The sequence below is a fragment of the Lepus europaeus genome, chromosome 11, assembly GCF_033115175.1.
Source record: "Lepus europaeus isolate LE1 chromosome 11, mLepTim1.pri, whole genome shotgun sequence".
NCBI classification, from domain to species: Eukaryota; Metazoa; Chordata; class Mammalia; order Lagomorpha; family Leporidae; genus Lepus; species Lepus europaeus.
In genome coordinates this window covers 111041415-111066336 of record NC_084837.1, presented here as the reverse complement: position 1 = coordinate 111066336, position 24922 = coordinate 111041415, and the positions used below count along the sequence as shown (strand labels likewise).

Sequence of the window (24922 nt, the reverse complement as noted above, 5' to 3'; positions counted from 1 at the left end):
TTCATGCTAAAGAGCTCTAGATTTGTGACAATTTACCTTGAATTCTGTAGACCCTAACTCATTTGTTTGTTGTCCTATGTACTACACATAGCTTTTGAGTCAGGCTGTTGGCGTCGTTCAGCCAAAACCCAACGTGTATCACTTGGATTCTGAATTCTGGACTTTCTCACCTAGTTGAGCAATTTTATCTATTCCAGCATTAATCTTCAGTTCCAGGAAAATATGCGTAATCCCTTGGTGCTTGGTAATCACCTCGTTAGGTGGCACAATGACTTCTCATCAGCCTGTGCAGAAGCGAGGTCCAGGCCTTGTTTAGCAAGAGTCATTTACGTAAAGACCGAGAGCTGCGTGGTTCTGCGTCAGTGCTGGTGCAATACTTGACCTTTGTGCTTAGCTTCCACTAGCACTGCCAGACACCTCTGCACGCCCACTGACTGACCCCTGCTTACCCTACAGGAGCAGTCACGTTGGCCTGAAATTTACTGTTTGAGTCATTTCATAACTAAAGCTAGAGTTTTACAAGTAGAGTCCTTGTACGCGATTATTGGTAGTCTGTATTTTCTTGTTGTATGATAAATATCTGAACATTTAGATTCAGACATTTTTTTTCCTTGACTTGGCTTAAAGTTACCGTTGGGTTTTTACCATCCCACGAGAGCTTTATCCTGGCCAGGAAGACAGAGGAACACCTCAGTGCTGTGCGTCTCCTCCGCAGGCCTTTGCCTTTGGCTTAAATCCTCACCAGACCACTGAGCTTTTAGGGACACCGCTCCCTGGACTCTGGGCAGCTCACAGTGTTTATCACTCAGTAAACATATTTATGACCAGCTACATCAGCTAGTTTGTCATTTTTTGTTGAAATTCAATCTTGCCTAAACTTGAACAGCCTTAAGAACTCCCAAGTCATGAGTTTATAGCTTTTTAAAAAGAAATCTTCCTGAAGAATTTACATTGTCAGGCCAGCACTGGATTGTGGCATAGCAGGTAAAGCCATCGCCTGTGATGCCAGCATCCCTTATGGGTGCAGGTTTGTGACCTGGCCGCTCCAATTCCAGTCCAGCTCCCTGCTAATGGCCTGGGAAAAGCAACAGAAGATGGCCAAGTGCCTGGGCCCTTGCCACCCACGTGGGAGATCCAGATGAAGCTCCCGGCTTTGGCCTGGCCTAGCCCAGGCCATTGAGACCATCTGGAGAATGAACCAGCAGATGAAACATCTCTGTCTCTCTCTGTTTCTCCCTCTCTCCTTAATTTTGACTTTCAAATAAAGTAAATATATTTTTTTAATTATTTATTTGAAAGGCAGAGCTAGAAATTTCCATTCGCTGTTTTGCTCCCCACATGACTGCAAGGGCCAGGGCTCAGAAAGGCTGAAGCCAGGAACCTGGAACTCCATAAGGGTCTCCGACGTGGGTTCCGGGGCCCAAGCACCCATTATCCGTTGCTTTCCAAGAAGCATTAGCAGGAATGCTGGATGAAGTAGAATAGCTGGGACTCGAACCAGCACTCGTATAGGATGCTGGTTTAACCTGCTGTGCCACAGTGCCAGCCCCTTGAGATACTTGTGAAAATTAAACACTGACAACTTGTGTTTTGGCTGTGCAGCAAGTGCCCTCTGTGGCCTTGTGTGGGGGTGACAGCAGTCTCTGTGTTGACTGTGGGGACGTGGGTAGTCATCCCCCTCTGGCAACTGGAGATAGAGGAGAAAGAAACCAGTTCTTTTCATTCAATTTTTTTTCTCCTTATGCTTGTTTAACTGACTTAAACTATGGGAAAAAAATTGGTAATTAGACTTTAGGTGATTTCCCCACAATATATTTCCTTGCATTTCAGTTTGTATGCTTTCCAGCAGTTTGAGACAATCTCAAAGGCTGCGTTGCTGAGTGGCCCCCTCTAGGTCGAGGCCATTGCCAGCAGCAGCACTGTCTCACCCTGGAGAGAGCGTGCACTTGACAAGACTCTTTCTCATGCTCATTCGTCTGTAACTGACGCTCTGCGCAGTGTCTCGGTGTTCTTGCCTTGTATTTACCGGTCATCTGCATTCGTTGTCAGAGATAGTAATTGGTTCACAGGTAACTTCTAGACCTGAGGCGGGAGAAATGCAGATGAAATCTTGGAAAACCCACCTAAGCTGGGAAGAGGTGAGAACACCGATTAATGTAGAATCAACTTTTCTGTTTTGGTAAGGACTAGCTTAAACCACACTTCATATGCAGAGTTACTGCCAAGTATAGTTTACCCCACAGCTTCATGGGTTGCTGTACAAACAGACATAGTTTATATTTAAATATTCTTCATTTTAAATGAAACCACAGCTGTAAAGCCATTCTGGTGCCAGTGTCACTCTCATTCATTTCTGTCAATCACTGTGCTATTATAATCCTTTGAACACATTAACAGTGGAAAAAGAAAGGATTGATGTCAAAGATTGTAGTTCTTTATCCCATGGTTTGAGATCTAGAACAAACTGACTTTAAAATATGTATTTGGGCCGGCGCCGTGGCTCAACAGGCTAATCCTCCGCCTTGTGGCGCCGGCACACCGGGTTCTAGTCCCGGTCGGGGCACCGGATTCTGTCCCGGTTGCCCCTCTTCCAGGCCAGCTCTCTGCTATGGCCCGGGAGTGCAGTGGAGGATGACCCAAGTGCTTGGGCCCTGCACCCCATGGGAGACCAGGAGAAGCACCTGGTTCCTGCCTTCGGATCAGCATGGTGCACCGGCCACAGCGCGCTGGCTGTGGCGGCCATTGGGGGGTGAACCAACGGCAAAGGAAGACCCTTCTCTCTGTCTCTCTCTTTCACTGTCCACTCTGCCTGTCAAAAAAAAAAAATATGTATTTGGCAAATGAGAATGTAAAAAAGTGTTCTCTAAGAGGAAAGTAGTAAGTAAGGTAGGGAACAGAACTCCCAGCTGTTAAGACACATTACTAACTGACAGTATGGAAGCAGTATGGCAGATGCTCAGGAACAGACGTGAAGACCACTTAAGAACGGAAGGAAGTGGTGGTACCTACACAAATTGGGCATATGTTCAATGAGGCGCTGTTGCACAGTGGGTCAGGGAGCAATCATTTACTAAGTGAGGTTAGCATGACCAGATAGCGATTTTAAGGGAAAATATGTTTATGTTCTCATCTGTATTAGCTATAACAAAGTAAATTTGAGATGGATTTGAGTCCAGTATGGACAGTTACATCAATGAAAATCGAGAAGGTAAGAGGACTGAATACCCTGTAATTCCTCTGGAGTCTCTAAGCAGTTAGGAAACTGGAAAAAGAAGGTAACAAAGACAAGGCTACATCAGCTACTTGGTTTTCTTGTAACCTTACCTCTGTGAGCATTATAGGAAAGCCTGTGTGCTCCATGCTCACAATCTGAAAGTTAATCTCCTTTTTCTTCATATTGGACAGCAACCTTTTGTTTTCCAAATTAGCTAAGGAACAGAGAATGCAATTCTTTAACATTTTTATTCTAGGTGCATTGAAAATTATACAGGAGCTCGTTGTGAAGAGGTTTTTCTCCCAAGCTCCAGCATCCAAACTAAAAGTAACCTGTTTGCAGCTTTTGTGGCATTGGCTGTTCTTTTAACACTTATCGTTGGAGCCCTCTACTACCTGTGCAGGTAAGCAAAATAGAAATAAGCTTTTGAAAAGGAAAGACAGAATGCATCAAGTAGCTATTCTACTAAATATTAATATGCTCTCTAGTTATGGATACCTTTCCAGATGCCATTTTATGTTTAGAGATCTCTCTAATATGGTTTCATTATTAATATGTCATTTTTGAAAGGATAGTCTCAATGGATAGTCTCACTTTGTTCTTTGCTACTGTCATTCTTTGTTTACCTTGACTTCTCTATGAGGTAGGCCCATGCCTAATATTTTGCACTAGGTCTCCTGAAAGTAAATTTTGAATGTAAAATAAGGAAGATTATATACAATACTATAAATGTAAGTTTAAGGTTAATATCTAGGGTCAATTCTATTTAATGCCTACTATGTGTTAGACTTTGTGCTAAGCATAAAGAATACAATGGTGAACAAGACAGATTTGTTCTCCAACTCCACAGAGATTTAAATCAGTTTGCAGAGAGACAAATAAGTCGGCAATCAATGTGGGGAAACAAACAAGAGACAAAAGGAAAAATTACTTCCATGGAGCAATGATCTTAAATTTTTTGAAGCTTTGTTGATGTGAAACTGATTGTTTAGAAATTACCAGGTATCTTAGCTCTCATATTACTATTTTGATGCTATCATAGACATTTGTGAATATGGAGCACAGGGGTAATCATAAAAGTGGGCTTAAGGAGTTTATGTTCGAAGAAAGGTAACATGAGAAAATAGTATTCTGATTTCTTTATAGAATAAAGCAATTAGAATTTAGAGGGAGGGTGCTTTTTTCTAAATATGGGATGCTAGTATTTTATCCCAAAACATATCATTTGAGCAACCCAGCAGGTTTTATCTCTCATAATTTTAGCACCTGACTACTTCAGATACAAATATCTAAATAAACCATTGTATCAGCTCATGCTTCTCAAAGTGTCCAGCTGATAGCTCTCATTCTCACATATTCTTCTGCCATGGGACCTTGTCCCTGCTGTCGGGAATCCTGATCTAACTCCTTGACTCTGGACTTGTACCATGACTGCTTTAATGGCCTGGCAGTTTCCACCTCTTGCTACCTTGGGAATCAGCCACCATGTAAGAAGCCTAAACAGCATGCAGGACCAGTTCCAGCTGAACTCAACCAGCAGCCAGCATCAACTGCCAGTCACCTGAGTGAACCATTCCAGATACTCAGCTCATTTGAACATATAGTTGACTCTTGACTTACCTGCCAGTTGGCCATAACCACTTAGAAACCTCAAGCTAAAAAATGTTCAGCTATCAACCCACAGAATCGTGAGAATTTTTTTTAATTCACTAAGTTTGGGGCAATATTTTATGTAGAAGTTGATAACCAAAACACTCATCTTTGGAATTGGGCTTACACTTGACTTTAAATGTATAAAATGTTTGAAAAACTGAATAATGATCTTTTCTATTCCCCTAAACTCAGTCTGATATGCTAAGGGGAAGACCAACTGGCTAATTCCCTTACTAACCATCATAGTGTCCGCGTGGGAATAGAGTTCTCATCTGCTGTCGATTGGGTGATGAGTTAACTCCTTGTATTGGTCAGGTCTGGCTGCAGCTGTCATGTAACAGACGTGGTCCCCAGAGCCCTATGTTAATGGCATCTAAGACGTGGGGCTTTGGGTCAGGAGGGCTGTGCCCCTGTGTGGGTTAACAGGTGATCACGCGGGCAGCTTTGTTATAAAGCAAATCTCCTCTGGCTCGCTTATTCCATCTTGCTACGTGTTGCCCTCCACCGTGTCACATTCTAGCAGGAAGACCCTCACCAGATGCTGAGAAGGCACCAGTGCCAAGCGCTTGGACTTCCCAGCCTCCAGAACTGGGAGCTAAAGAAACTTCTATTCTCACAAATCACCCAGTCTGTGTTATTCAATTATAGCAACAGAAAACAGACCAGGATGCAGTCCTCACAGTGAGTGGATTATTTCTCACCGCAGCATGTAATTATCGTGGGTGAGCAGATGGGGCTGTGCTAATCACAGTCACTCGAGGACTCGGGCTGCTGCAGTGGTGCTGTTGGCCGGCTTCCCGGAGGGAAAAGAGCACTCTGGAGGGGCTCACACTTGAACTGAAGTGATCTTCCCCAGCAGCCACACACATCGCTTCTGACAGATTCATCAGCCAGAACCAGTGTAGGGTCCCGCTCAATTACAAGAGGCGTCAGGGAATGCTCTCCAGCCATAGGCCCACAAGTCAAGAGCCAGAATTGCACACCTCAGAAGGCGGCCACAGCTGCGTGGGCAAGTACAGTATTTCACCGGGAGCTGCTGAGAGTGACCTGTGTGTCTTCAGAAGCCGTAGAGCTTTCACATAGCTCTTCCTTTGCCAGTCCCCTGAGTCTGTGAGGGCCTGAGCATCCTGCGCTCCCCTGAGTCTGTGAGCACCTGGGCACCCTGCGCCACCACTGCTCCCCCAAGTCTGTGAGGGCCTGGGCACCCTGCGCTCCCCCGAGTCTGTGAGGGCCTGGGCATCCTGTGTCACCATTGTTCAGAGCCATCAGGCAGCCGAGCTTCTGAGAGACGCCCTGCAGCCAGAGCTGCTCTGCAGGCTTGGATCAGAATTCAGAAAGGTTGCTACTCAGAAGTGGCCTCACACAGGCCAGCCCATACTGTTGAGCAGAAAGTATAGGTATAATGGAAAGAAAGGGGTATAAAAACAAGGAATGGTTTTGAATGAAGAGGAAAAGAAATTTTCACTCACAAACATTATATGGGTTTGTATCCTGACTCTGCACTGTCCATTTAAGGGAGAAAAAGAGAGTGAAATGGTGCAGGCTGGTACTGTCCCCAGGTGGGTGATGGAGACAAACGGAAGTCAGTTCCTGGAAAAGTACGTCGTGCTATGAAAAGATCTCCAAACACAGAAGAGGCACCATTGATTAGAAGTAGCAGCAATGGCTGATTGACTCAGACATTCAAGTCTTTATTGGAATAATCAAGTATATGCGGCAAAATAATATGTTTAATCTGTATCAATAAATGAGAGTTTTGGAAATAGATTGATAAAGACTGAAACAAAGCACCGACAACAAAGAATACATTGGGAAAAATTCAACATATGTCCTAGTCTGACAAGGTTTTTCAGAATTTAGTATGTGTTTTTAAACAGCAGTTTAGACACAATAATAGAATAGAGTTCCAATAGAGTTGGAAAATAGGCAAGAAGAAATTACCTCAAAGGCAATGCCAGGAGAAAAAGAAATGGGAAGTGGTGAAGAGACATCAGGAAACACGGGGCAGAGGAAGTGTATCTAACGTACGTTCAACTGGACGTTGCAGAAGAAAAGAGGGAAGAGCAGGGCAGGATCTGAAGTGTAATGGCCGGGACCTTTTCAGAGCTGATGAAAGAAGCCCAGTTTCTGGAAGCCCAGCAAGTCTCAAGCAGGATAAGTAGACTGGCGTCTGGCAAAGACCTAGTAAAACTGCAGAACATCCATCGCGAAGAGAAAATTGTACACGTGGGAGAGAGGCCACGTACCTACAAAGACAGCACAGTTAAACTGTGCCAACTTCTCAGGAGGAAAGAAACAAAACTGGAAGACACAGCAAGGGTGTTTTCAGTGTGCTGAGAGGAAGTAACTATCACCCCCAAACTTCTGTAACAGAACATCACTCAGGAATCAGGGGAGAGGAGACTAATCGTCGGCCAGGAAAATTTGAAAGTTAATCCTTAGTGAACCCAACTGGACGAAGCGTTTCAGGCAGAAAAGTGATGATACGTGTGGCACGTGGGCGTGCAAGAAAGGACAGAAAGCTGCTAATATGCAAAAAAATTTTTTTTCAATAGTATAAATTTTAACAGTATTGTCCTGTTTTTAAAAAAGAATTAAAACCCATGACAGCAATAGCAAATGTTGCAAGCCCTGTAATTAAAGTGTGCTGAAGCCACCGTTTGGAGAGAGGATAAAGACATAGGTTAATTTTGACCTTCTGTGTTACAGTGAATACTAAAGTGCCTAAGGAAACACTTATGAAGGTAGAAAACCCAAGTGAATAATTGTCCAGGTATCTTAAGAACAAAAGTATAGGAAAAAAACAGTCATATGGTTAAAAAGCAAAAAAAAAAAAAGAAAAAAGATGACTGAATTATATCTAGATAACATCAATAATTATATGAAATGTAATTGTACAAGGATTTCAGATAAAAGACAAAGAGTGTAATAGTATAAATAGGAGTTAGACTTTTTAGGAGGCCGTCTTCTCATTGAGCCCTTACATGGTGGGGAGAGGTCATTGTATTATAATCCCGTTCATGACAGTGCCTCCCTCATGACCCAACGACCTCCCCCAAGTCCTGTGTGAACCAGGGAGGGGCCACACAGACATTCAGTCTATACCATTAGCAGAATCTCAACATATATAAATAAGACTTTGAAATTTAAAGGAGAAATGGACAAAGCAACCAAAATAGTTAAATTTTAATGTGTAACTCTCAGAAATCTATAACAAAATGCAAAGCAGTAAAACAATATAAATTTTAATAATACATAACTAACAACCTTAATCTACTATACTTATTCAACCGCACAGTACCCAAGAGTTAGTTCTTTAGAAGCTCACATAGACTGGCCGACACCACAGCTCAATAGACTAATCCTCCGCCTACAGCGCCAGCACACCGGGTTCTAGTCCCAGTCAGGGCGCCGGATTCTAATCTGTCCTGGTTGCCCCTCTTCCAGGCCAGCTCTCTGCTGTGGCCTGGGAGTGCAGTGGAGGATGGCCCAAGTGCTTGGGCCCTGCACCCCATGGGAGACCAGGAGAAGCGCCTTGCTCCTGCCTTCAGATCAGCACGGTGTGCCGGCCGCAGCGTGGCGGCCATTGGAGGGTGAACCAATGGCAAAAGGAAGACCTTTCTTTCTGTCTCTCCCTCTCACTGTCCCCTCTGCCTGTCAAAAAGAAAAAAAAAAAAGCTCACATAGACTAATAACTTTGAAAATTATTCTGTACTAGACCATAAGGTTTTCAACACATTTCAAAAGTATGATACCTACCACACACAGAGGATAATCTGTGTCCTCACGATCACACTGCAAAACTGTGACAAAAAAAAGATAAAAGACCACCTTCCTCATATGTGAAATTTAAAAAACATATTTCTGTATCATTTGTGGCTCAAAGAAGAACTCATAATGCAAGTTAGAATTTTTTTTTTACCTGCACTGTAATGGCAACACTATGTGACCAAGCCGTGAGATGCCAGTGAGGGAGGTTTACAGATCAGATAACCCATTAGAAAATAAGAAAGCCAGCAAAGTAAGTTCCGGAAAAACAGAAGTCAGTAAGAAAGAGCGCAAGTTAATGACATGCTCTCACAGTACATGTAACAGACGGGAGCAACAAAGCTCAAGCTTGGGGCTTTTGAAAGACTGAAGAATCTCTGACAGTGACTTAAAAAGTGAGAAAAAAAGGCACAAATGAACAACATTTGGAATGAAAAAAAGGGTCTATAGCTCAAGTGCTGCTACATACATTAAAATAGTAAAAGAATATTTTTTGCAGCTGTATGCCAAATTTGAAAACTTGGGTTAAGGCCCTGGCCTGAAGCGCCAGCATCCCATATGGGCGCCGGTTCGAGTCCCGGCTACTCCATTTCCCATCCAGCTCTCTGCTATGGTCTGGGAAAGCAGTGGAAGATGGCCCAAGTCCTTGGGCCCCTGCACCCTTGTGGGAGATCTGGAAGAAGCTCCTGGCTCCTGGCTCCTGGCTTCGGATCGGCACAGCTCCAGCCATTGCAGCCAAATCAGATGGAAGACTGCTCTCTCGATCTCTCGCTCTCTCTGCCCCTCCCCTCCCCTCTCCTCTCCTCTGTATAACTCTTTCAAATAAATAAATAAAAATATTTTTAAAAAAGAAAACTTGGGTTAAGTGCAAAAATTTCTAAAAAATAAATACAACTTTCCTAAATTGACCCAAGAAGAGCTACTTAATCCAGAATGTTCTATGACCAGTAAATTAAACAGAAAATCTCACAAAAGCCCCAGGTCCAGAAGCTTTACTGGTAAGTTTCAGTAAAACCAATCACAAAAACAAAGAGGACAGAAAAACACCATTCACCGACTCTTAGACTGAGCTCACCGATGCCTGAACCTTGAGCAAGGGTGTGGGCCTGCTGAAGCTGCCCTCAGAAATACCAGATGGGCGGGAGCCAGGGAGCATCTTTCTCACAGTGGTGGAGACCAGAACAGTGGACTTGTGGCGAGGCCCTCCTCGTGGCTTGTGGATGGCCTTTTCTCCATGGGTGTGTGCAGTGGAGACCCACCCTCCGGACAGGTGCTCCCAGTTCCCGTTCTCATCCGTGTGTTCTCTTCTCTTCAGGAAGGGGCACCTTCAGAGAGCCAGTGCAGTCCAGTATGACGTCAGCCTGGTGGAGACCAGCAGTGCCAGTGCCCACCGGGGTGAGTGAATCCCAGATGACACGTTGGTCATAAAGTACTGAGGTTTCTGCCTTTGATCTGAGAATCTGTCTATGGTGTGTGTGCTAAGCATCTCTATTCACATGGGATACGTTTCTTAACTGCAGTATGGCAGCCCTCGTACTTTTTTCTCAAAAAGAAGCAACGTCATCTCAGTATGTTGCTAGCTAGGATGTGCTACACAGCTGAGGAACTGATTTCTCGGGAGCGTCTGGAGATGGTAAATGGGTGATTTACTATCAGATGCTGCTGACCAAGACGGAACACGAGGGACTAGATTTACTTCTTTACACACTTTTAAAATGGACAAAATAAGTTTTCAAGCCGGTGACATCAGGCAACAAAGGACTGTGACATGGGAAAGAGACGAGGTGAGCAGGGAGCGCCTCGGATCTCTGCCTTGATGGCATTTCCAGACAGTGGCCCTCAGGGGTGGGTGACAGGCAGGAGGACTCGGGCTGAGCTTGGCAGAGCTGAGAAGGTGGAGCTGAGCTCAGAAAGGTTTTAAGGAGGCTGTAGCTCCCTGATCAGAGTTTGGGAAAAGAGAGTCTCTGAGACCTTACATTCCAGAAAGCAGCACACATACAGGAAGAAAATACTCGAGATGAAGGAAGGAATTTCCTGAAATGATTGGAGGGGCCAAAGTGGCTGTTTCCACCACGGCTGGAAACCTCAGTGTTGATGAGGTGTACACACCCACGGAGCAGCCTCCTCTCGCACAGTACACGCCCACAGAGCGGCCTCCTCCTCCCACAGTACATGCCCACGGAGCTGCCTCTTCTTGAACAGTACACGCCCATGGAGCACAGTGGCACCCATCATGTATTCTAAAAATTAGTGTGAATTCTCTACCTAAGAAAAAATATCTCTCAAAAACAAAGCAAAATAGGCAAATCAGTCTTGAAAAAGAAGAACAAAGTTGAGAACTCACATTTCCTGATTTCTAAACTTCCGTGAACCTGTAGAAATCAAGGTGGTGTAGTCCTGGCATAAAGACACAGATCAGTGGAACAGAACTGAGAGTTTGAAAGGAAGCTCTCACATTTACAGATTGTTTTTAGTGCCAAGACAATCCAGTGGGAAAATGGCAGACTTTTTCAACAAATAGTTCTAGAAAAACTGGATAGATATTTGCAAAAGAATGTATTTAAACCCCTACCCCCTACAATATATAAAAATTCACTCAAAATGGATGAAAGACCTAAATGTAATAGCTAAAGCCATTTAGGTCTTAATAGAAAACATAATAGGTACTGCGCCGGTGCCGCGGCTCACTAGGCTAATCCTCCGCCTTGAGGCGCTGGCACACTGGGTTCTAGTCTTGGTCGGGGCACCAATCCTGTCCCGATTGCACCTCTTCCAGGCCAGCTCTCTGCTGTGGCCAGGGAGTGCAGTGGAGGATGGCCCAAGTGCTTGGGCCCTGCACCCCATGGGAGACCAGGAGAAGCACTTGGCTCCTGCTATCGGATCAGCGCGGTGCGCCGGCTGCAGCGCGCCTACCGCGGCGGCCATTGGAGGGTGAACCAATGGCAAAAGGAAGACCTTTCTCTCTCTCTCTCTCACTGTCCACTCTGCCTGTCAAAAATATAAAAAATAATAATAAAAATAAATAAAAAAACATAATAGGTAAAATCTTCATGACTTTGCATTAGGCAAAGGATTCTTGATTCTAAAAGAACAGGCAACCAAAGAGGGGGAAATAGATCAACTGAATTCATCAACATTTTAAAAATACTTTTGTGTTTCAAAGGATATCTTCAAGAAAATGAAAAGAAAAAACATAGAATGGGAGAAAAAATGTTCAAATTATACACTATGATAAAGGACTTGAATAAAAAATGTATGCAGAAAACTTACAGTTCAGTGCTAAAAAGACAAATATAGAGACTCTAAAGCTTTTATTCTAGAGGAGAGACAGAGAGATTGTCCATGCACTGGTTCATTCCCCAAATCTCCACACAGCCAAAGCTGGCAGCCAGGAGGGTGGCAGGGATCCAGTCACTTGAGCCATCACTGCTACTCCCAGGAGCTGTACCAGCAGGAAGCCAGAGTAAGCTGTTGGAGCTGAGTATCGAACCCAGGTCCTCTAATGTGGGATGTGGGTATCTTTATCTGAATCTTTTTTTTTTTTTTTTGACAGGCAGAGTGGACAGTGAGAGAGAGACAGACAGAAAGGTCTTCCTTTTGCCGTTGGTTCACCCTCCAATGGCCGCCGCGGTAGGCGCGCTGCGGCCGGCGCACCGCGCTGATCCGATGGCAGGAGCCAGGTGCTAATCCTGGTCTCCCATGGGGTGCAGGGCCCAAGTACTTGGGCCATCCTCCACTGCACTCCCGGGCCACAGCAGAGAGCTGGCCTGGAAGAGGGGCAACCGGGACAGGATCGGTGCCCCGACCGGGACTAGAACCCGGTGTGCCGGCGCCGCAAGGCGGAGGATTAGCCTAGTGAGCCGCGGCGCCGGCTCTTTATCTGAATCTTAACTGCTAGGCCAGACTCGCCCCAAATAACCCAGTTTTAAAATAGGTAAGAGATCTGAAGAGACAGTTTTCCAAAGATGTGCCAGTAACCAACAAGCATATGGAAGGATTCCATCAGGAAAGTGAAGATCAAACCACAGTGAGGCATCACTTCCTGCACACGTGGGTGTGAGGACAGCACAGTGGCCAGTGGTAGAGAAGTCAGAACCCACAGGGTGGCAGCTGGGATGGTGCAGACCCTTGGAGAACAGTCCGGCAGTTCCACAGAGGTGATGCACAGAATTTCTATACAATCCCGCAAGTGCCACTCCTGAGAATGTACCCAGGAGAACTGAAAACTGTCCACGCAGCCGCGTGTCCATGCATGGTCCCGGCAGCATTGTGTCTGACAGCCAGCATGCTGTCCATGAGAACACAAGTGCTGTGGTGCTGCTGTGGGGCGTGAGTCAGCAGGAGACAGACGCCAAGCAGGACAGGGACAGGCCTGGAAAGCAGCGTGGGGAAGTGCTAGGAGCCAGTCACCAACAACACAAGTTCCCCGGCTCCCTTCGTACAAAATGCCCAGTCTGGGCCGTCTGGAGACATGGTGGCTGCAGGGAGGCTGGGGCAGGGGGGATTTCTTTTTGGGAATTAAAATATTCTAAAGTTGATTGCACAACTCTGAATATACTAAAAGCCATTGAACTGTATACTTTAAATGGGTGAATTGTATGGTGTGTGACTTATCATCACAACTAAGCTACAAAAATAACTCAGTAACTAGAAAAAAATGGGCAAAATAGGCATTTTTTAGGCATAAAAATGTAAAGTTAAACGACTTTATCATCACCAGAACTGCACTAAATAAATGCGAAAGAATTCCTTTGAACAAGATGACGACGATTCCAGATGGAAATACGGATTTACGTAAGGGAATAAAAACGTCGGAAAAGGAACCACACAGGTAAATATACGTTTTTAATTTAAATATAACAGTGTAGTGTGTGGCTTACCACATGTGTGAAAGCAGAACATCTAACAGATGCCAAAGTTGGGAGGGGAGGGATGGAGATGAGCCGTGGCTGTCACTTGAAAGGAAAAGGTAAGTCAGAGACAGATGCTGAGAATCCAGACACAGCCTCCGTGGTCTACAGTCTCCAGTTAAAAGGAATAGATTGTAAAACTGGATAAAAATACCTGCTATGGAGCCAGAACTGTGGCATAGTGGGTTAAGCCACAGCCTGTGACACTGGCATCCCACATAGGCCCTGGTTTGTGTCCTGGCTGCTCCACTTTTGATCCAGCTCCCTGCTCAGTGCACCCGGGAAAGCAGTGGAAGTCGGTCCAAGTGCCTCAGCCCTGCCACCTTTGTGGGGGACCCAGATGGAGCTCCAGGCTCCTGGATTCAGCCTGGCCCAACTCTGGCTATTGCAGCCATTTGGGGGAGTGAACCAGATGGAGGATTGTTCTCTCCAGCCCCCAACCCCCTGCCCCATAATTCAGCCTTTCAAATAAATCTTTAAAAAGGAAGCAATATATGCCACCTCTAGGAGTTATACTTTAACATAAAGACACAAATAGGTTAAAAGTAAGAAGATGAATGATGATACACATGCATACTGATGTCAAGAAAGTCTGGCAGCTGGCTGACAGCAGACAAAAGCAATGTCCTGGCTCAGAGTGTTATTAAAGGGCAAAGGCTGTTGTGCCACAGTGGGACTGGCTTATCAGAAGCCATAACAGTAGTAAACGTTCGTGCACTGTGATGTTATTTTGTGTTTCCAGATGTTTGGTCAAACACGGATGGTGCTGTGAGTGCTCCTGGATGAAACTGAAATTTAAATGGGTGGATTAGGAGAAAGGCAGACCCCTCTCCACAGTGCAGGGAGCCCCATTCCCTGAAGGAAATGAATAAAACCAAAGGCTGACCTTCCCCAAGCAAGAAGAATCTCCCACAGAGCGCTGTCTCACTTCCTGCACAGCACCTGTGCCCCTGGTCCCCCAGGCTGCTCATGGACCTGACCTGCAGCTCTCCTGAGGCTCCCTCCAGCCTCCTCCATCAGATTTGGGATCCCTGAAGCTTTGGACCACAAGAGTCCATTCCATTAAATAAATCTCTCTTTGTATATGAATGCATCCTACTGGTTCTGCTCTGGAGAGTTTTGACTGACACAAATGCACCTAAGTAACAGAGCTTTGAGCCGCATAAAGCAACCCTGGAAGAACTGCAAGAAGAAATGAGCAGATCCCAATGACCATCAGAGGCAGCAGTGACTATCTGAACAGCTGGTAAAAGAGGCAGAGAAAATCAATGAAGATACACTAAATTTTAACACTATCCACCAACTTGACCTAACTAGTATAGCACTCCAGCCAACAGGATGTACTCTTCTCAGGTGCACATGGAGATTTATCAGGATAAACTACATTCTGGTAGACATGACCCCAGGAAATGTAAGAAGACTCAAGTCATACAGAAAAGCCTCTCTGACTACAATGGAAATAAGAAACAATAATAGAAACATCTCTGGGAAATCCTCAAATATTTGGAAATAAAGTAGCACACTTCTAAAGAACCCAGGAGTCAAAAAAGGAAGCCAAGGCGGGTTGGGCAGAGTGTAGTGTGGCGCAGCGAGTTAAGACACTGCTTGTGACCCCAGCATCTCAGCTTCTGATCCAGCTTCTTCTAGTGCACGTTGGAAAATGGCCCAAGGGCTTGGGTTCCTGGCACCCAGGTGGGAGACCTGGCTTGAGATCTAGGCTCCTAGCTTTGGCCTGGCAGCCCTACCTGTTGAGGGTGTTTGGGGAATGAACCAGCAGATGGAAATCACTTTCTGTTTCTGTCTCTTTCTCTGCCTTTCAAATAAAATGAAAATAAAAAATGTGTAAAGAATAAGATGGAATTCCTACCAATACTACAAATATTATAAGGATAATAGTGCAATGTTTGAACAACCTAGATGAAATAGGCAAATTCTTTGAAAAATAAAACTCCCAAATCTCTCACAGAAACAGGGAACTTGAATACTCCTGTAATAATTCAATTTGGATGTATTTACATCTTTTCGGAGTTGATGGATAGAGGACCTATATGAAAAAGTCAATTGTATTCTTATATAGAAGTAACAACTGATGTGGAAATTTTAAGAACAATATCATTTACAATAGCATCTTGAACTATTAAGTACATAGGGATATAGCTGAAGAGAAATGGGGAAAACCTATGCAGTAAAAACTATAAAACAAAACAATGTTGAGAGAAATTAAATGAAGGCCTTCATAACAGAGATATACTGTGTTCAAGGCTTTGGAAGATCCAGTATTGTTAAGATGTCAGTTTTCTTCAAATTGACCTGTAGACCTGATGCCACCCCAGTGAAATCCCAGCAGGTGGTGGTGTAGAGGCTGACAGGGTGAGTCTAAAATTCCTACAGAAATACAAAGGACCCAGAATGGCAAAAATTTTGAAAAAGAACAAAGCTGTCTGCTTTCTCAGCGTAGTATAAAACTGCAGTAATCAACCCAGTGAGATACTGGCCTCAAGATAAAAATGAGTCTTGAAATAGACCCATAATTGATTTTGGACAAAGGTGCCAGGGCAATTTAGCGGGAAAAGGAGTCTTTTCAACAGAAGATGCTGGGACAGCTGGATACCCACACTACTCAAAAGGGAAGTGCAAATGAAAACAACAGTGAGGTACCACTTCATCCCTTTAGATGGTGGCTATATTAAAAAAACAAAAACAAAAACAAAAAACAGGGAGGACACAGAGAATTTGGGATGCTTATGCTTTGCTGGTGGAAATATAAACTAATGCAGCTGCTTTAAGAAAGCAATAAGGCAGGGCCGGCATTGTGGCATAGTGAGTAAAGGCACAGCCTGCAACACCGGCATCCCATAGGGGCATTGGTTCGAGTTCCAGCTGCTCCACTTCTGATCCATCTCTCTGCCCATGGCCTGGGAAAAGCAGAAGATGGTACAAGTGCTTGGGCCCCTGCTATCCACATGGGTGACCTGAAGGAAGCTCCTGGCTTCAGTCTGGCCCAGTCCCAGCTGTTGTAGCCATCGGGAGTAGATCAACCAGTGAAAGCTTGTGATTGCTTAGTTGCTTGCTTGCTCTAATTATTTCAAATAAATAATTTTTAAAAATCAATATGGCAAGATCTCAGAAAAATTAAGCATAGGATTACTATAACTCTGCCTTTCAAATAAACGTTTTTAAAAATGAAAGCAGAGACTTGAACATATATTTGCATGCTCACACTCATAGCACTGTTTACGATCACAGAAGGGTGGAAGCAACCGTGTCCATCAATGGATTAAAAAAAAAAAAGTACTATATACTTAGAATGGAATTTACCTGGCCATAAGAAGGAATGAAATTCTGACGCTTGCTACAAAACGGACGAACCCTGAAGAGATTATGTTAAGTGAAATAAGCCAGACACAAGAGTCAGTGTGACTGCACGTGTGTGAGGGACCCAGAGCAGTCAAATGCAGACACACAAAGGGGCTGCAGAGAGGAATGAGGACTTCCTGGTTCAGGAGCAGAGTTTCGGTTTGGGATGCAGACCCAGGCCTGGAGATGGTGGTAACGGTAGGGACTGTGCGGATGTACTTACCGCCCCTGACGTGTGTGCTGGAATGGGGCTGCGATGATACACTCTGTCCTGAGTACCTCACAAAGTCTGTGGGAATGCACATCCTTTTTTAAAAAAATGTTTTTGAATGTCATAATTTTTTTCAATTTTTATTTAATATAAATTTCCAAAAGACAACTTTTGGATTTTAGTGGCTTTTCCTCCCATAACCTCCCTCCCACCCGCAACCATCCCATCTCCCACTCCCTCTCCCATCCCATTCTTCATCAAGATTCATTTTCAATTATCTTTATATACAGAAGATCAACCTGGTATATACTAAAAGATTTCAACAGATTGCACCCACACAGACACACAAAGTATAGAGTACTGTTTGAATAGTTTTACCATTAATTTGCATAGTACAACACATTAAGGACAGAGATCCTACATGGGGAGCAGGTACACAGTGACTCTCATTGTTGATTTAACAATTGACACTCTTATTTATGGCGTCAGCAATCACCTGAGGCTCTTGTCATGAGCTGCCAAGGCTGTGGAAGCCTCTTGAGTTCGCCAACTCCGATCTTATTTAGACAAGGCCATAGTCAGAGTGGAAGTTCTCTCCTCCCTTCAGAGAAAGGTACCTCCTTCTTGGATGGCCATTCTTTTCGCTGGGATCTCACTGAGATCTTTCATTTAGGTCATTTTTTGTTTGTTTGTTTGTTTGTTTTGCTACAGTGTCTTGGCTTTCCATGCCTGTGAAACTCTCATGGGCTTTTTAGCCAGATCTGAATGCCTTAAGGGCTGATTCTGAGGCCAGAGTGCTGTTTAGGGCATTTGCAATGCACATCCTTTGATGCCATTTCTCCACAAGCCTCTTGAAAGCCTCCAGTACATCTCATTGTAGGTGAACCAAACTGAGAGCTGCTGACCAAAACTTGACAAAGTGTTTTCAAACTTAAGTATGAAATTGCTGTTTTTTAACTTAGGGAAGAATGGCTAAAAAGTGGCTAAGGTGAGTACTGGGTTCCGCTCAGCCAAGCAGATGTCTTTGTATGTCAGACAACCTCAGTAACCCAAAGCAGTAACAGAAGGAAAGCAAAGGCAATGCCTTTTCCCACAGGTGACACCATCTGTGTGGTGAAAATCAAGTTGGAGGCTCACATAAGGACTGATTAGAGAGGGGCCTGCACACTGTCCACTCATGTCTATCACATTAAGTTCGTTCTGTCATAAAACTTACTAGGACCACCAAGAGCATCCTGCTGCTACCACAGACCTCGCTCAGCGGCCTTGAAGGGTTTGTCACATCGCTTCCTTGTGGGCCCTGCAATGCAAACCTCCCCAACCTTCTCACCTTGCTCATTAAGGGAATCTACAGCCTCAAGTCCTAGCGGACATTCACATTGTTATACATCACCCACAATCCACAAATGCCCCCCAATGCCTCACTCTCCAATATCATTCTCCAAATGACATAACCCCATCACATGCCCAGGCGCTGTGCTTTACATACTTCAGCCCATCTACGTCTTAGGGGCTGTGTGAGGCAGGTGCCATGTTTTCTCTACACGGAGCAGCAGCCTAGCAGGGTTGAGATGGAGACTGTACATCTGCAAGGTTGCAGAGCGAGGACATGAACCTGGTGAGTATGGCTCTGAGATCCATGTTTCCTCACTACATGTTGAGTCTACAGATACAGCTGACAGCCCGTGCTGGCTACAGCAGCAGCTTCTGTTGCTACAGTGAATGCTCCACTTAGCCATAGGCTTTCTCAATCCTTGCATTTCTTTAAGATTTTCTTGTGGCTTGTTACCACCTACAGTTGCTGTTAGTGTGGCTCAGCACCCTAGCCCTACTTCAGCCTCCCCTACCTTGTTTCAGAATCTCAGGGACATCAGGTAGCAGTGAGGGAAGGTGGGGTGGGCAGGTTACACTGAGTGAACCCTCAGTGAGCACTCGGGGAAGGGGCGAGAAACTGGCTCATCTCACTTCTCATCCCACAGACAGAAGGTTGGGTACATATATGTGAAACAAGTAGTATGCACATGAGAAACACTGAGAAGGAGAAAACATCTCAATTCCTCATTTTCCATAGGTCATGGAGAACACTAAGTAAATGTCAGTGAGCCAAACCATTACTTTTATTTCACAGAGCAGAAAAGGAAGCACCATAAGGTAATGAGACCGAACACACACTCCTTCCTTCCCTAAAGGAAACTCCACAGAGGTTGTCACACCACAAACCTGGGCTGCTGGCAGCAAGGTGAGCATCTGTAGCGCCTGTTGCTCTGTTGTACCTGTAACTGGGGATGACACGGGTACTGTGTGGAAGCCACAGTGGCATGGCGTGCTTTTCCCCAGCGAGCTAGCATGCTGCTGCCAGCAGCGACAGGCCTTGATTTGCATGTGTACCCTTCCACAGGACCACTGGATCTCCCACGCGGGTGCAGGGGCCCAAGGACTGGGGCCATCTTCTGCTTTCCCAGGCCATAGCAGGGTGCTGGGTTGGAAGAGGAGCAGCTAGGACTCAAACCAGCGCTCATATAGGATGCCAGCACTGCAGGCCAGGGTTTTAACCCACTGTGCCAAGGCGCAAGCCCCTGGACATTAAATCTTTACCAAATACACACATTCCAACTATTTCCTCCCATTCTGGGGACTGCCTTTTTACCCTGTTGATAGTATCCTTGCAAGCACAAAATTTTAAAATGCTACAGAAGTCCAGTATATCTATTTTTTGTTGTTACCTGTGAATTTGGGGTCAACTCCAAGAAATCCAGGAAGTTTCCCCTTGTTCCCTAAGAGCTTTATAGTTTCAGCACTTACATGTGGGTCTTTGATGCCTTTTGAGTTCATCTTGGGTGTGGTGGCAGGTCAAGCTCCACCTTCACTCTTCAGCACGTGGCTGCCCAGGTGTCCTCACTGAACACTCTGGACGGGTTTGTCCAAGTCATCAGACTGCCTGACACAGTTTATTCTTGGGCTGTAAGTGGAGTCTTCACTAAGTTATGGGAAATGCACAGCAGGAAAAAAAAGTTATCAATTCCACTTCTTCCACACCCTTTCTGAGGCATCTCATTGGTGTCAGAATTTTTAACGCCTGCTTCCTGCTGTGTGGTAATAAGTACTTGCTTGTTCAAGATTGATTTTGCTACCTGGGAATTCCCTGCAGTTCCATAGAGATTCTGGATTCTGGGGATACCTACTTCTGGGGGGCAAAAACACTGAGGTTTTTATAGGGATTATGTTGATTGATTGCTTTGGGTAATACTGACATCTTAACAATATTGTTTTCCAAGCCATGAACATGGGACATCTGTTTGTTTTCTTTCAGAACTGTCTTGTGGTGTTCATTGTACAAGCTTCTCACCTCATGGTTAAGTAAATTCCTAAGTGTTTTCACTTTTTATTCTGCAAATGGAATTCTCATGATTTCCTTTTCAGATTGCTCATTCACTAGTGTGTAGAAACACAGCTAATGTCTGTGTTGACTTTGTATCTCACTGAATGCATTTATCAGCCCTAACAGTGTGTGGTGTGCACGCATGCGTGTTTTTAATTTCCCAAACTTTCTACATGTAAGACCATTTCACCTTCTCCAGCTTGGATAGCTGCAACTCCCAATGCTATGTGCAGTGCTGAAAAGTGGGCATCTACCTCTTGCTCCTGATCTTGGGGGAATCCCTGTGTCGCCGCTGAGGATAAGTGCTGGCCGTGTGACTCTGGTTTTTGGCTTTTATATTGTAGTTTCTTCCACTCCTAGTTCATTGAGTGTTTTCAATCACAAAAGGGCACTGAGTTTTGTCACAGGTTTCGCTTCAGTGAGGTGACTGTGAGGTTTACTCCGTTAAAGAGGTGTGTGTACCAACAGGCTTTCAGGTTCAGGGTTCACCCTTGCATCAGTCCCACGTGGATGTGTGTGCACTCCCTGTATGCTGTGGGTTCCCTTTGCTAGTATTTTATTGAGGAATTTCGCATAACCGCTCCCATCTCATCTACAGGAGTTCTATTCCAAGCCTCCTAATGGATGCCTGAAACCATGGAGTCACACTCTGAAGTTTACAAGCCCGTTGGGGGATTTACAACAGTGGTGCCCACACTGTGGTAAAAGGCCCCAGGTCACACCTCCTGCGCCCAGGGTCATTGCTAACGAAGGTTCTCTGTACAGAAGCACTGTGACACTGGAGCAGCTAGCAGGCCAGTGGCCAGCACGTAGGTGGGGTACACGTGGTAGATGCAGCCCAGAAATGCTGGAAAGGGGTGATACCTCCTGAGAGGGCACCACAAGATTTCACCCCACTACCCAGAACAGCATGCAGTCATTCCAACACCATTTCTGGGATGTTTCCATTTAATACTTTCAGATCACAGGTAACTGAAAACAGAAAGCAGTTCCCTGCAGCTGGGGTTGTGCTGGCATTTCCATGCCTGGCTCTGGTATTGGGGTAATGCTGGACACAGAATGAACCGGGCAGTGTCCTTTGTCTTCCAGTTTTTTAGAAAGTTTGAGAACTGGTGTTTCTTCTTTACCTGGTACACTTCATTACTGAAGCCCTCAGGTCCAGGGCTTTTCTTTGTGGCGATTTCTGATTACAGGTCCAGTAGCTACCTTTGTGCCTGCAGATCTACTCAGAGCTGTTTCTGTGTGGGTCAGCCTTGGTGGGGAATGCATTCCATACAGGCTGTCCAGTCCATCAGAGTGCAATTTTTCATACTGTTGTCTATACTTCATTTTTGTAGCAGTAGCATTGTTACCATTTTCATCTCTTACTAATTTAAACCTTTTCTTAAGTCTCTCTGGATATAGGATTTTTCATCATCTTAACCAATTTGCTTTCCTTTACTGTTTTTCTGTTCTCTATATGTTGTAATCTTTATTATTTCCTTCCTTCTGCTAGCTTTTGGGCTTGGTTTATTCATCTTTTCATTCTGTAAGTTGCAGTGTTGATCTGTTTTTTAATGTGAACATTTATAGCTAAATTTTGCCTCAGCAATGTTTTTGGTACACACCAGTCTTTTAATTTCCCTTCTCATTCCTTCCTTGTGTAAGCATGTAATGTTTAATTTCAACAGATTTATACATTTTCCTTTTATTACAGAAGTTAACTATATCCTAAGAGTTTTGTACTATTCCTTGTATCTCATGTTCAACTGAAAAAAAAAAATTTAAGGCCTATTTATTTAATTTGAAAGGAGGTGTTAAGAGGGAGAGACAGTAAGAGATCTTCCAACTGCTGGTTCACTCACCAGTCACAATGGTCAGGGCCGAGCTAGGCCAGTTCAAGCCTCCCACCTGGGTGGCAGACCCAGGCACATTAGTGGGGAGCTGGATTGGAAGTAAAGAATCCAGGACTCGAACCAGTGCCCATGTGGGGTGCTGGCATCACAGGCGGTAGCTTAACCTGCTATGCCACAATGCTGGCCCCTGGAGTGACAGAAATTCTCATCCAGCATGCCAGGCACTGTCCCAGTGTTTGTAGATTGGCTCTGTGCCAGGCCAGTGACTTCTTTGAGCTTAGGAACCCAACCAGGGTGAAAGCTGAGGATCTAAGCTCTTTTCTGAGCAACTGTCTTCCCTGAGCAAGCATACAGCATTCTGAGTCCCCCATGTACGAGTATATGGCTGCTTTTCGATGTCCTGGCTTTCCAGAGTCTCACCGTAGCTGCTCCTTTGGGCTTTGGTTGGTCTAATTTATAACTTCACCTGTGATGTCTTACCCCAGGTAACTGTGGATCCACGTAGCTTTCACAAGCAGCCCACACTTCCTGTAGGTACCCACAAGAAATCAGAAAACACAGGCTGCACACTGTGCAAAATAAGGTCTCCTCAGCTTCCTGCAGCTTCAACAGTAAGACTGCACTAGAGAGAAGGTGCAGCACCCAGGCGGTCCTTGTGCTGTGATGTCTGTTCTCAACTCTGTCTTCTCTGGGTGGCCAAACCTGTTGTTCCCGCATTCTAACCATTGGAGCCACCTCCAAAGGCTGCTGCTCCCTGTGTCCCGTGTCTCTGGTGAAGGCGAGCCTGAAGCTTCCTTTGTCCAGTCCACCATCTTGCTGATGTCACTCGGGCCATCTCTGCCCGACTCCTGACCTGCAGCTCTGCTTACAAAGGATGGAGATAGGGACCGAGTTTGCTCAGTCAGAACTGGAAATGCCAAAACAGCGGCCTTGAAATTCTCAGCCTGGCCATTGACATTTAAAATACCATGAATGAATCTTTTCTTTCAGCTCCTCCTGAATTAGCCGTGCTGCCCCCATGTTGGCTGCGAGGTGAGGACAGTCACTGAGGATACCTGCAGGGAAAGTGCTTCATCGACTCCTGGTGCCACTGTGCTCTCTGCTGATGCCAGGTCTCTGTTGTCTTCACCCAAGTGAACTGCCTTGCAGGTGCCTGGCCTGTTGTCCCCTTCTGATCGTAAGATAACTGCCTGGTAACATGCTACTCACATGGTATGGCCACTAATCTTGTTCATTAACAAGGATGTTATCACTGACACAGTGTTGTTAGAATGAATTGCCTTAATGAAAATCCTAACTGAAAATCAAATCTGTCATCTAAAATCTTATGATTTCCCATCACAAGGATTGGGAATTGTCTGTTTCCATTACATCTGAATTTATGGCAGTGCTAATGGGCCAAGCCGTGTGGGTATAAAATGACAAAAGTACATTTATTTTGTCTTGAAAATATCTGCAGATTGCACAGAACATTCTCAAGTTTCCAAAAGCTTATTCCCATCACAATCCTTGGCATGTTCATTTTGCTCTCTGTGCAGCATGTGCCAGCATCCAGTCTTTGTACTCTGGGCTCCTACACTGAGATGATACAGGAAAACTGAGAAAACTGTTTCAGGAACCAACCTATGAGACCTCCCACCATCGCCCCATTGCTCTGCAGAGTGTTATGGGGTCTTCTCTTCAAAGGATTCATGGAAAATGCAAGCTATGAGAAAACTAGACAAGCAGTTTTTTTACACCAGAATAATCTACTTCTAAGTGCATTTTCCAAGAGCTCTTTGAAGTGCTCTACTGTTTCCTTTTCCTTAGATTTTTGTTGCCAGCAAAAGCTTTCATGCTTGGGTCAAAGGGACTGAAAACAGAGTTGTCTCCTTGATGCTGCCTTTTACAAAGGCAGCTGTGGGCCCAGGAGTCATTATGCTTTGACAGTGTATGGAGGAAACCTGTGCTGTCTGGGTTGAATAAGCCACCACTCCCCTCAGCTGTCCACATGATCCTTTTCTCAGTTTCCCAAATGTGTGCAGTGGCTGCTTCACTGGGCCCTCCAAGCCAGCACTCGAGTCTGTAGCCAAATGGCCAGCTGCTCAGCATGGCTGTAAAGTGGACCCCAGCAGCGTCAAAGTCTGTGAGCAGCAACAGAACGTTTCATACGCTGTTCCCAGAAGTATTTGTTTACATTTTCAGCTTTAAAAATCACTTTTTCTCCGCTGCTCAGCCAACTCTGGTTCATATCAGGGACAAGAACAGTTTTCAAAACCTTTGCCTTATGTTTGATTTTGGGGTGCTAGCTACTGGACAATGCATGCCATGCCATTGCCCAATGATGAATACAACCACAGGCGAACGTTCTGCACACAAACTTTGTTTTGGATTTTCCTCAGAATTGATATTTGGAATAATCATAAAATAAAGGAACGCTAAGCTTTTAAACACACATACACACACATATATATGTGTGGTAAAAATTGGGAGGAAAGTGACTGAAACAGAAAATCGAGACTAACAGCAGTGAACTCTGACTTGACCTACCTTGCAGGGTTTCCCTGGACCACAGCAACAGTGCTGCACACACTGTGCTACAGACAATACGCCAGC

At 44.9% G+C, this 24922-nt stretch overlaps 1 protein-coding gene across 3 annotated transcripts in view; it reads left to right on the top strand.

The window, feature by feature from the left end:
* NRG4 (neuregulin 4) overlaps positions 1-17199 on the top strand; it is an 83270-nt gene extending 66071 nt beyond the window's left edge. For all 3 annotated transcript variants that reach the window (XM_062206394.1, XM_062206393.1, XM_062206391.1), the window contains exons 4-7: positions 3471-3617; positions 9951-10030; positions 13356-13466; positions 14288-17199. In XM_062206394.1, coding sequence (XP_062062378.1) covers positions 3471-3617; positions 9951-10030; positions 13356-13366 — 238 coding nt within the window. In that variant the 3' untranslated portion in view covers positions 13367-13466; positions 14288-17199. The remainder of the gene's footprint in view (positions 1-3470; positions 3618-9950; positions 10031-13355; positions 13467-14287) is intronic.
* Positions 17200-24922: the final 7723 nt, after the last annotated feature.